We start from the raw sequence: 12864 nt of genomic DNA, 5'->3' as shown, positions 1-12864 counted from the left end.
AAAACATGAAGTCACGTGATTGGCCCAATGCTGCCCAAGCACCCTCATTTCTCATGCCATCATCAACAACACATAATGCTCCTAACACCGTGTGAGCTCCCCGATTTCAAGTGGCTTGGGGTACAACGAGTGGCTTGGGGTACAGTGATCCTGCCAGAGTACATAGAGTTTATTGAAAGGTTTACAATGCCAATCTAGATCTCGCATAGTCTGTTGTATTGAGGGGTGATGTGGCTTGGGGTTTGAAGTTGTTGATGGGATATTGGTTTCAGGTGGTGGGGTTTTTAGAATTGCACTCATAACAGGATAGATGAGACTGAAGTTCTTCATGCTAGTAATGTGGACCTCTGGAGAGAGCTTGAGAGAGTCAGGGACAAGCTGGTAGCTAGAGTTATCACTTCCTTTTATAGCTAGAAGTTTTGGCCGTTGAGTTAATGATAAGGAAATGCATCAAAAAAAGAAAAGAAAGAAAGTTAGAAAGGACAATCCTAGATCCTCTTGTGTAGCTCATTTTGTTTCGAATTGCATGTTTGCTTGACATGTATTGATATACATCTAGCTGAATCCTATTCCAATCCAACAGTCACTGTTAGTTCAGTGCCACCTTAACATTTACAGTTTGTAATAGCAACGATGAAAGAAGTAGATTCACTGGAAGAGGCAGCCCTACTTGACTTCTCTCTCGTTACAAATTCATCAGAAATTTTAATTAGCTTAGCTTTAAAATGAGAGGCAAAAAAACTTGTTTTACATTCTGTGATTTATAACTAAAAACATGATTTAAAGTCAAGCTTTCAAGTTATAAAGACACATTATATGTAAAACAAACACCGCCCAAAAAGAAATGCAATTGCTTAACTTTTGTATCTAAGGGTCAATGACTGTTGAAGAATTTTTTAGAGAAAAGGAGGAATTTCATCAAAGTGAAGAGTTTCTTTGGCAATGTAGGGTGTGTATGTGCGTTTTTTTTCCTGTGTGTGCTTCTTTGGCAATGTAGGGTGTGTGTGTGTTTGAATGTTTTGGGTCAGAATCGGCAGTGATGGCTTTTAGCTAAGGGATAATGTAAGTTATTTGATGAAACCTGGTGGCTTTTGTCTTTCAGCTCGTGTCGTAACTTTTTGTCAAGGAAAGAGAGGTTATTCGGTCAATAGAAATTCTCAATATATCTTTGTTTATTTGATGTACAAAAAAGTTGCAAAAATAGAGAAAAAACAAAAAACCCAAAAGTCTTATTCAAATTGTATCGTTGTTCATGATTACAAGAGCACTACTTTAATACGGTTCAAGAATTTCATCAATATTGAAATATCTAAGCAAGTTACAATTAAACCCCATAAAACCCTCAACATTAAAAACCAAATCCAAAATTCAAAGTAAAAAATAATAGGGTAAATTACCATTTTGGTACCTAACATTTCCCCATATGTCAAAATGATCCCTAATGTTTTTAAATGTATTAGTTTAGTTTGGTATTGTGTCAAAATAATTATCATCATTAAGTGGTGAATGGAAAACACTGATATGGCTAACAATGATAATAAAAAATTATTTATGTGCCACATATGCTGCCACACGTACTATCACGTGGCCTAAACTATAAATAAATAAATATTAATAAAAAAAAAAATCTAAACTAAACTAAACTCAGATGTCCCTCAATCTTACCAAACCTAGTCGGACCTTCAATGCCAAACTGCTCATCGCCACTCGCCACCACTATCACAGCGGTGGCCTTAACCAGACATCCCCTTTTTCACTCCTCTCTTCTCACCCATTCTCTCTCTTCACTCAAACTTGTTTTTTCATTAACAAGTTTTTTCTTCTGCATTCCAACTTCAAAAAACTTATTTTCCCAAAAAGCAAATTTATTCAGAAATTGGGATAAATAGTTTCCATCAGTCCATAAAACAGAATTTGGTGAGGGTTCTAACCCATCATCAAAAGCCTCTAGTGTTTAGAAATGTTAGTGGATTAGGTTTTTGATTGAAGCAGTAGCCCTTCTCTCATGGCCATTTCGTAGAGAGCAATGGCCATCAGAACCTTTGAATCAGCTGTCATGCGCCACAGATTTTTATATGAAACCACACGGACCTTAATGAGTTCACCGTGGTCACGAAGACCCGTTTCTTTTCCTTGCAGCTGCGTGATGATCTCTCTATCCACGTGCCCCCGGTACAAAAAGAGGCTAATTTCTTCATCACACCCACCCTAACCATGGAAAAGTAAATGAAAATGATAAACTGAACCACAGAAAAGAAAATTCCCCGCAGGGCTGCAAGGTTTTGAGATGGTTGAACGGATACATGTTACCAACAATCATTTTCTTATGAGAAAGTTATAATATACAAACACACACACACATATATATCTTGCTCTAGATCATACTAACTAGGAACCATTCGTTTCTATATATTTAACAAAATATATGCAACTCAAAAACTCATGTATTATTCAAGATAGAGTTGATGTACAAATAATAACTCACTTAAACCAGATGATTTGAGAATGGAAGCACTTGATTTTCATTAACATTACATACACTACCCCTACTCAAGTAGTTCTGAACTTATATCAGGACTTGATAGAATTATTAAAAGTGTAATTGATGGTCTCCTTGTTAGTTATCTCTAGATCCAACTTTTATGAGCTCACAGTTCTCTTAAGCAATGACTCCTGGACTTATATTCTTGAAAATGCCAACAAAATAATAACTTAAAGAATTATTTAACGCTATTAACAGTCTCCAATCATCAATGACACTTTCCTAACAAAAAAAATCTTTAAATCCTTGTTTCTCCATGCACTAACTCCACAACCCAAACTTGAAACAATGAAAAGGTATATAGCCAAACAATGACCATTGACAACATACCGGAGATGGAAAGACTCTGCATCCTGTGGATGGTTCAAGGAAAGCTGTAAGATCAATCATGTCTTCTAAATTTAAGTGTATTCCAGTCTCCTCCTCAACCTGTCATAATCAGAAGATCAAAGTCATATTAAAACTTGGCTAAACTAGTAGATGTGTGTGTGCATGAGAGAGAGAGAGAGAGAGAGAGAGAGAGACCTCCCGCGCTGCAGTGCCAACAAAATCACCCTTGTCATCATCCAACATTCCAGCAGGCAATTCCAAACTAAGCCTCCCAACAGGGACCCTAACCTTAGACATGTGAGAACTTTTAATAAGGTCTGGGTTAAGTAAACTTAGGGTCCTTATCTTAAATCAATTCCTAATGTATAATAAAAGAATATATATATATATATATATATACACACACGTGTGTGTGTGTGTGTGTGTTTTCAAAAAACGTTCATGTAAAGCTTCATAATAAACATCAACATACAGCAGGGGGAAAAAATCCTACCTGTTCAGTAAGAACAGCATAAGTTTCACCCTCTGACTCCAAGAGGATCAATATGGCTACAGCTGGTCCTCGTGCAAATACGATACCTGGAACCTAATCACATTTTAGTTTGAACAGAAACAAGAGAATAATAGCACTAGATGAACCACATGAAGATTGCCACCAGAAATGAGGTATATTTATTGAGGTTACACATACAAAGCCTCAGGTTCATCTAGCTACAAAAATAAATAAATCAAGAATGACCCTTGAACACCAGTAAGGCTATTCTATTAGCCTGAAGTAATAAAACAAGAAGAAAAAAAAAAAAAAACAAAACAAAACAAAACCCACAAAGAGCCGAATTGAAGATAGTTAAATATTTAAAATTTAAGTTAAAGAAAAAGAACCCAGATAATTAGGATTCAAAAGCAGTGCATGGATATGTTTAAATACTTTTTTTCCTGTTTCCTTATCAACAATGTCAGCTTTGAATTTGAGAAACCCGACACGCTCTCCAAACATATCTACTCCCTAAAACCAACAAGAAAACATCAGAATATATCGTATATCTTAGTGACATATTGGAAGCATCAAAAGATATAACAAATCCTTGGGTTATTATTCAGTAGAACTAGCACGAGAATGTATTGCAAATTAGAATACATGCATGCTTTTTTCTTTTTCTTTTTTAATTGGTAAGTTACATAGACACCAAGTGGGTTTCGAATTCACAACTTCACTCTCCACCCATTTCTAGTGGAAGGATGAAAGTGCCATTTGGGTCAGAACTCATGAGAATACTTACATACATAAAAAAACAAACAGACATATAATTGAGAATAGCTACCTGGAGAAGTACACGTTTAAGAGACATGGCATTGTTAGCTAAAATTCCAGTTTCAGTTTGCAAGTTCTTTAACCACTGCTTGAACAATGAGGAATTAATAGCAGTCCTGCAACATCAAATCACACCAAACGCCATATATTAATAACTATGGGCCCATTGTTGGCAAAATTTTTAAAAAAAGAAAAAAGAAAAGAAAAGGGGAATGGGGTCAATTTGGCAATTTTGCAAAAACTAATTTTGTCAAATAAATGGGTTTTCTCTCAACAGTTGTAAGTCCAAGGTAATGTAAAGATTTAAATAAATCCTTCATATATAGCAATTTAAACAACTTAAACTAAAGCTCCGTTTGGTTGCACGGAAAATGATTCATTCTAGTAAAGTAATACTTTCTTGAGAAATTTTTTTTTTTTTTTTTTTTTTGAGGCGAATCGACAATAACGAAACTAATGAAAATTTTTTCAATAGTATTATAAAATTAACAAATAAGTAAAAAAAAAAAAAAAAAGGTAAATAGAGAAGAAAAGACCTGAATTGGAAGTCGGAGATGCCAGGTGCGGCGACAATCTGGACGGGTTCAGCGAGTTGAGTCGGGAGGGTGATGGAGTGAGTCAGAGGGGATGATGACTCGGTCTCGGTCGACATTTTGCAATTGGAAGAGAGGGATCTGAGTCGGTGAGGATGAGAGGGAAGGGATAGTGTTTTGGAGAGAGTGCGTAACTGTTGATGTAGAGACATGGAACTGGATACCTGAAGAATGTGCGACGCCATTTTCGATTCCCTCTGTTTGTGTACGTGGATTGCTTGAGTTGACCATTAATCGTTAAGACATTTATTAAATGATTATTTTAAAAAAAATTGATTTTTTTTTTTTTTATAGAAAATATAAAAAATTAGTTGTTTTTTTAAAAAAAAATATATAAAGTTTTTAAAAATTAATTAACTTTCACTAGTATTATTGGATTTATGTTCATTAGCATGTGATTCTTTTTTGGAGTCTTCAGAAATAAGGTTAGGATACTATGCATAATTTTTACAAGTTGATGTGCCACTAATAACAAATAAATAAATAAATAAAATTCAAACATTAATTTATAAAACTTAACCCAAACCTAACCAGACTTGCCCATTTTGCCTTGTTTAAATTTGACCAAGTAGATTGATTGTGTACTCTAGGATTTGTAGATTCATTGTCTTTTATGTCTTTTTATTTGTTATTGTAATTTTTTTTTTTGTAAAATACTATTTTGGTCCTTAAAATTTTCCAAATATTTGTTTTTTGTCCCTAAACTTTAAAAAATTATTTTTTTATCCTAAAATTAGTGAATTTTTTTTTCTTCCCTAAACTATTGAAAATGTTTCTTTCATCGTTAAACTTTATTAAAAGTTTGTTTTTCGTCTCTAAACTATTAAAAAAAATTCTTTTAAATCCCGAATTTTGTCAATAAAATATTTAAAAAAAAAACTCTTTACAAAATTTAAGGATAATTTTTTATTTTTTAAAGTTTAGGGACAAAAAACAAATTTTTAATAAAGTTTAAGGATCAAAATAATATATTACGCAAACCACATATAGTCAACATTAAATCGATCCAAACCATGAGTGGATAAAGTAGTATAATTAACTCTTTTTAGTTGTGGGTTTCAGTTAGCTCAATTGATAAAGTTTCTAATGGTTGAATAAAAGATTTGAAGTTTAATCCCTGCTTATACTAAAAATTAATTCTAAAAAAAAATAAAAAAATAAAATAAAAAACCTTTTTAGTTTGATAATTGTCTTCTTCTCGTAAAAGGAGATCAAATAATGTCATTAAGTTAAAAAACTCTTAATATTTCATACGGCAATAAATTTTGTAACAACAACCTTATGAACACAATAATTATATATTTTTATTAAAATATACAAACATAACAAACTGGGTTTATTTGTTAAACCATGATAGGAATAGCTCGCAGGGGTTGAGCCATCTGTAAGGTTAAACCAAACTTATCTTCCATGGACATATCCTCAGGCTTAAAGCCATCTTCAAGTTTCCAATCAAAGGTATGAATAAGCGAACCCAGCATCAAGTGTAACATTCGTATCGCCAAAGGCAATCCAGGACATATTCTCCTCCCACCACCAAACGGAATAAGCTCAAAATTCCGTCCCTTGACATCAATTTCTGACCCCATGAACCTCTCTGGCTTAAATGAGATTGGGTTTTCCCATATGCTGGAGTCCCTGCCTATAGCCCATGCATTTACAAGCACTTGTGCACCCTTTGGGACTGTAAAGCCCTGAATTTCTACATCTGCCTCAGCTTTACGGGGAAGTAACAGTGGAACTGGAGGGTGTAGCCGGAAGGTTTCTTTGACTATTGCTTGCAAGTATGGTAAACGAGCAATATCAGATTCCTCTACTTGGTTTCCTTTGCCAATGATTTGATTGAGCTCTTCTTTGGCTTTTGATAGAACCTCTGGGTTGTGAATCAGCTCTGCCATTGTCCATTCTAATGTAGCGGACGTTGTATCATTACCTGCAATAAACAGGTCCTATTCCACAAAAATTTAAACAAAGTGAGACAACATATTAGACCATAAACCAGATTCATAAAAAGTACATAGATGAATAATTCATTCAAAAAAATAAGTACGTAAATGAATCAATCTATAAATTATTGAAGAAGAATATGGAGAAAATTGTCACCAGGAACAAACGTTCGATTTGAGTTTTGTCAAACTCCCCTGTGCTTTCTTCACTAATGTCAAGAAGGGTATTTAACATATCAATGTTTCTGATTGAATCGGGTTCTTTTCTTGTCAGCAACCGTTTGTTGATCAAGCTATCAAAGAGTTCTATCATATTCCCAAAGTAAATTGTCATCCGGCGACGTATGCCTTGGGGATCAACCTTCCTAAGCACCGGAAAATAGTCTGCCAAGTTTGGTTTTCCAACCTCTTCCATGATATTCCATACAAGTTCCTTGAACTCTCTTGCCATATCAGAATTCGGGTCTGCCAAATCCACAGAGCAAATAGTGTTGGACAATAAATTAAGCGTAGTTTTGAAAGCTGCTCTACCAATATCGACTGCATCATTGGTTAGGCAGCTTTTATGGACGTCAGCAAGCAGCTCTTGTACTTTCTTGCGCCGGAGGTTTTGGTTGGCATCGAGTGTCTTATGGGCGAATAATTGGGAGTTAAATATTTTTCTAATGTTTCTCCAACGTGAGGAAACAGGTATCCAAGGCAACCCTAACTCATGCTGTTTGTGGGCTCGGATTGCATCTGGTATGGAACGGTTGGAAAGGAGTTGGTCATGTGTTTGGAGGACTTCTTTGGCCATGGTAGCTGAAGAAATGACTACTGTGGTTATCTGGCCTAATTTTAGGCTCATCAAGGGTCCATTTGTCATGGCAAGCTTGGCCAGAGACTTGTGAGGTTTGTCACCAAGTTCCAAGAGGTTTCCAATGATTGGAAAAGGCTTTGGTCCTGGAGGAAGCTTTTTGGGAATAGATTTGCTTCTTTTTGCAATGGTATGGAGGGCTTGAATAATGGTCAAGCTGAGGCAAAGATAGAGTATACAGCTTAAAACTTCCATCTCTGTGTGTGTTTCAGAGAGAGAACCAAAAAAGGAACTGGAATGTATCTCCCTCCCTACGGCCTCCGGGCGAGAAGCTTTCTTGTACCTGCGATAAAGTGACTTCTTTTTTTCTTATTACCAATCCTCAACAAGTGGTCACCATTGTTCATGAGCAAACGTTACGGAATCAAATTGACCTCCACAATTTGAATGGTATACGAACTGTGTTGTTATCCCTGCAACTATTATTTCCCCTTTTCAAAATATGAAAAATTAAAAATCATTTTTACATCTAGCTTTTATGTGTTTAGAGTTAAGAGTAAAATGTGAGGCACACGTTTTATGACTTTGTATGACCATTTTCTTTCATAAAGATGCAATAGGATTTATTTTAGTGATTCATGCCGAGACAAATATTAACTACATATTTGCATACAATGTATGGTCAAAATACCACTTTTTGCTATAGAGATAAAAGGAAGAAGAGTCAAGAAGCTTGGGAGGAAAATACTTGCTGGTAGTAAAAAGAATGGTCTAGAGATTTTAAAGTCGGTTTGTTAACCAACATAATTAAGTACGGACAGGGCCGGCTCAACAAGTCGGCAAAAATTTTAAGGGTAAATATTAATCAAATAATATATATATTGAATTTTTTTATTTAAAATTTATTTTTCTTACTTTTTAAGATGTAAAATTATTGATTAAATTTTTGTATTTAAGTTTTTCTATCATTTTTTTTAATTGATAATATTACTAATTCACTTAATCTTTTTTGTGACATAGTAGAACAATAGAACCTCGTTATTGCAATTTTTCTAAATTTGTAACCACTTTGAAGTCTAAACTTACACAAATAAAAATTAATTTAATACATGGTTCAATAAATTAGTATCACTATTGTAACGCCCCAAAATCATAAGCAATAATAGTCTATTTAATCTGAATAATCCATAAAAATATTAAATAAAAGAACTAGCAACCTTGAATCTCATCACAAAAGTCAGAGCTCTAATTCACCAAATACAAAACATCCTCAAAATAATTCTCCAATACAATGTTTAATGCCATAAAATAATAAAAAAAAAATCATCAGTTCTACAAAAATAGTTCGTAACAGCTATCTTCCAAGAATCTCTACTCCAGTAATCCTTTTAATGTATCTGTAATGGGAAATAAAGGGGAGTGAGATAACTCAATAAGTGGAATTTACTAACATTGGGGTGTGAGAACAAACCTTCAATGAATAATTCTTACAGCAATTTTATAACTTATAACTCATCAATATTTACCACTAAATATTTCATGTAAAAGAAAAATATCTTTACAACGTGAGCCATCATAATATATATATATATATATATATATATATTGATACCATCACATAAACAATTTCCTAGGTTTTTCTTGTGGTCAACGTTTACGCCCCGTTGACAGGGTTGTACTATCCCCTTTTTGGGATTGGAACCTCCTTTCATCCCATTTTTTAAGGATGGCTCATTTGGAACCTAAAGGTACACTCCCTTGCTAAAGAGCTTCCTTTTAGATCCTCAATAGTATGCTCCCCTGCTAAGGAGCTATCAAATGTGCACTGTCCCCTTTTGGGACCGTCCTTTGCTAAGGACTAGCTGCAGTATGATTGTCCCTTGCTAAGGACTAAATACCATACTAAGCTTCTAATCACGACTTGTCATAGGTTTTCAAAACATATACAAGATACTCACATAAATAATCCATTCAAGATGCTCACAAAAATAATCCAATCATAATTCTCAAAAATATAAGGATATATCGCACATACCAATTTAAATAAATTTAGGTTGTCCCACAAGTTTTGCATAAAACAAATAATTAATGTGCACATCAAGAAATTATAAAATATCCATTTATATGTATAGAATAACAATATATTTCTTTGAGATATAATAGTTTAATAACCAATACTGTTTGGGAAAATCCCCAAAATTAGTAAACACCACTTACATCTAAGTTGCAAAAATAGAGGAAATCAACCTCCCTTGAATCACAACAATTCAGTAGAATTAGAACCTAGTAACACCAAAAAATAGGTTCATCAATACACAAATTCCCACTTAAAAATCTATTTTCACACTTAAAATGGTTTTATCCTAGACAACATTGATTTATCAAAATCCTCTATTTATTCACCTAACTATCCAATTTACTTTCAGCTTTGATCAGATTTTTAGACTTATAAATATTGCTGCCTAATCAGAATATTGATGAAACTTCAATATAGCTAAAAGATAGCTAGTGCAATAATATAGTTATGCCAAATCAATCTCAGAGCCATTAAAGGTATGACTGTACATACTATTCATACATAATCAATTTCAAAAGCCTGAACCATACGGCTATATAAACAATTCTTATTATAATAATGTAATTATCAACCTAAAGACCCAAAATCTAGTACACGGCTGAACTAGTGTGAATGCAAATAAACCCGTCAACAATTGAGGCTTAGTGTGAAAGCAAATAAACCACAATTGAGGCTTAGTGTGAATGCAAATAAACCGGTCAACAATTGAGGCTTTGTGTGAAAGCAAATAAACCACAATTGAGGCTTAGTGTGAAAGCAAATAAACTAGTCAACAATTGAGGCTTAGTGTGAAAGTAAATTAACCACCAACTCTATTGGTTCAATTCAAAGACTTCATGACATAAGGCCATAATACAATTCTTAATCAAATATAATAACAATTTTAGGAGCCATTTCTCTATTAGTATAATCATAAAAACCGTACATGTAATCTCTACTCACAGTCACAGTGAAGAGAAGCAAAGTTTAGTAGTTTGATGCGGCTGAAGCAAAAAGGAAGTCTTATGAGAATATGCACGTGTAGCTTAAGGGGTAAAAGACTAGGGTTTTCAAGGTCCAATATTTACTTATGTCACCTCATTCGGGCTTCATATTCCATAGTATTTATCTTTTTTTTAATACCTTAGGCCCAAATTGATTTAATCCATTTTAATTATAGGCTTCCTTTAAAAATTTACGTATAATAATTTAATTGGTATCAAAATTATGGGGTGTTACAACTATAATACAAATGAGTTGATATGATACATATCAAATTATTAATTATATAATAATTTATAATAATAGATAAAGTTAGAAACATTTTCATATAAATAAAATAAAAAATAAAAAATAAAAAATACAATGTAGTGAGAAACCGTTTTAAGTAATAACTGTGGGCTGCACTGTTATTTGATTGCAGATACCTCCGGTTCTGGACAAGTTTCCTCAAGTTCGGGTGGCTCACGTGTTTAGAGAAGTCAATAAATGTGCGGATTGGCTGGTAAAATGGGGCTGCTCTATGCAAGAAGACTTTGCTGTCTTTTATTTTCCTTTTACAGCTTATTTAGAAACTTTATTAGCTAAGGACATTAATGGCTTGTACTATTGTAGACTTGCCGCTGCCAGTATGGCTTCTGTTGCTGGGTACTTTTTCCTTTTGTGTTTAATAACATTTCCCTTTTACCAAAAGGAAAACTATGGGCCTGTGCAGTGCAGGTCTCATGTGAGCAGGCCAGCAGGGCCTGTACTATTATCCTATGGCTAAGTTTTAAAGCAAAATACGTGTCCTAAGCAGAAAAGGTTCCTAGCAAAAAAAAGTGTCCCATGATATCAATGAAATAAACTAAAAAATATATATAATTTAAGTTGAATAAATAGAAGACTCTGAGTCTTAATTTCCGAAAAACAGAGAGAGGAAGAGCTAAAGAAGAAAAAATTCAAGCTTGATTGACTCACTGAGTTTATGAAAAAATATTTGGAATATCATTTTAAATACATATTTTTAGTTTTTAAATAATATTATATATATTTTTACATATTTTTTTATCTACACGTATTTTAAAAAAATTGAAAACTATTGTTTAAACATACATACCAAACAGGCCTCAAGAATCAAGATGAAGATGAAGAAAAGAAATGTAAGAATATAGATAGAACCCGATCTTTAATAATAGTTCTCTATTATTATATCAAAATACTAAATAGTTTTTGGTATAGGGAGGGATTAAACTTCAAATTTCTTATTCGAACATAAGATATCTTATGCATGTAATAAAGTTTTTTTTTTTTTTTTTTGTCATATTACGAATCCTCTACAAGTGGTTGCCACTGTCCATGAGCAAACGTTACGGAATTAAATTGACCTCTACAATTTGAATGGTATACGTACTGTGTAGTTATCCAATTGGAGTTTCATTATGAAAAGTCCCACCACCAGGCTCCGACCTTTATCCTTTTTAATAGACATGGCAATATGGGTTAGAATTTTCTGACTCGACTCGAAAAATACCTGACCCAAACCTGATTTTTTTCACCTGAACTCAACCCGACCTGAATAACCCATGACCTGACCTGTTAAAAAAAATTCGCTAAAAAAATATTTAGATTACGTCTTGATACTAGGTGCATAAAGCACAAAGTACCAAAACCAATAGTCAATATATTATTAATATAATTAAACAAGAAAAACAACGGACAAGACATGACATGAGAGATGACTATTTGAGCTTCATTACAACCAATAAGAGCTAAGCTTTACAGACATGACATGAGAGAATGAGACAAAGACAACACAAGACTGTCAAGACAACCATTAAATATATATATATATATATATATATCTCATTCACTACTAGCTGTAGTCCAAAGCCAAAGGCACAATGCACAAACATGAAAGTTGAAACATGATAAACCAAACCACAAAGGGCCCCAAAGCTTCCTCAGTTTAGTTCCACTACTCTTGTCTCTTGCACCTCTGCCCTTCTTTTCACACTTTCACGCATTGCACACTTTTTTAGTTTCACACAAAGTAAGGAAGATGATGTAAGTGAATTGCATTTTGTTTGGTATAGGTTGTGCTATGTTTTTTTAATAATAAAGATTGTAATGTTGTGTGGTATTATTTTGGCGAAAACCACATTTTTGTCCCTACATTTTCACGCGATTCCACTTTGGTCCCTAATTTTTTTTTTTCCACTGCTTTTAGTCCCTATCCTGGAAAATACGTCTTGTTTTTTTCCCAACCATTACATCAGAGACGAAAATTGCACAGGTGGTAAACGAAGTA

At 33.7% G+C, this 12864-nt stretch overlaps 2 protein-coding genes across 3 annotated transcripts; both read right to left on the bottom strand.

Annotated features, from left to right (window-relative positions):
* Positions 1 to 1844: 1844 nt before the first annotated feature.
* On the bottom strand, positions 1845 to 5015 carry LOC115970046 (nudix hydrolase 14, chloroplastic-like). Of its 2 annotated transcripts, XM_031089707.1 has the most exons (7): positions 4721 to 5015; positions 4195 to 4300; positions 3801 to 3878; positions 3366 to 3458; positions 3068 to 3160; positions 2873 to 2971; positions 1845 to 2208 (listed from the first exon to the last, which is right to left on the bottom strand). In XM_031089707.1, the coding sequence occupies exons 1-7, from the start codon at positions 4960 to 4962 to the stop codon at positions 1972 to 1974; spliced, it is 948 nt and encodes a 315-aa protein (XP_030945567.1). In that variant the 5' UTR covers positions 4963 to 5015; the 3' UTR covers positions 1845 to 1971. The 2 variants fall into 2 exon arrangements, with proteins under 2 accessions (XP_030945567.1, XP_030945568.1); XM_031089708.1 differs by lacking the exon at positions 3801 to 3878.
* Positions 5016 to 6003: 988 nt separating this feature from the next.
* LOC115970892 (geraniol 8-hydroxylase-like) lies at positions 6004 to 8032 on the bottom strand. The gene is made up of 2 exons (XM_031090511.1): positions 6881 to 8032; positions 6004 to 6726 (listed from the first exon to the last, which is right to left on the bottom strand). Exons 1-2 carry the CDS (start codon positions 7772 to 7774, stop codon positions 6121 to 6123), a joined length of 1500 nt encoding a protein of 499 aa, XP_030946371.1. The 5' UTR covers positions 7775 to 8032; the 3' UTR covers positions 6004 to 6120.
* Positions 8033 to 12864: the final 4832 nt, after the last annotated feature.

The sequence above is a fragment of the Quercus lobata genome, chromosome 12, assembly GCF_001633185.2.
Source record: "Quercus lobata isolate SW786 chromosome 12, ValleyOak3.0 Primary Assembly, whole genome shotgun sequence".
In the NCBI taxonomy this organism is placed as follows: Eukaryota; Viridiplantae; Streptophyta; class Magnoliopsida; order Fagales; family Fagaceae; genus Quercus; species Quercus lobata.
This window is presented reverse-complemented; position numbering and strand designations above follow the sequence as displayed.

Bases quoted from the DNA above. Each gene is read 5' to 3' on its own strand.
- LOC115970046 (XM_031089707.1), bottom strand. From the start codon at position 4,962: ATGGCGTCGCACATTCTTCAGGTATCCAGTTCCATGTCTCTACATCAA. The intron at 3,459-3,800 runs GTATTTAAACAT...AAATGTGATTAG, and splicing joins ATAAGGAAACAGGAAAAAAA to GTTCCAGGTATCGTATTTGC. The intron at 3,161-3,365 runs GTAGGATTTTTT...CACATGTCTAAG, and splicing joins ATGCTGTTCTTACTGAACAG to GTTAGGGTCCCTGTTGGGAG.
- LOC115970892 (XM_031090511.1), bottom strand. From the start codon at position 7,774: ATGGAAGTTTTAAGCTGTATACTCTATCTTTGCCTCAGCTTGACCATT. The intron at 6,727-6,880 runs GTGACAATTTTC...TTTGTGGAATAG, and splicing joins AAATCGAACGTTTGTTCCTG to GACCTGTTTATTGCAGGTAA.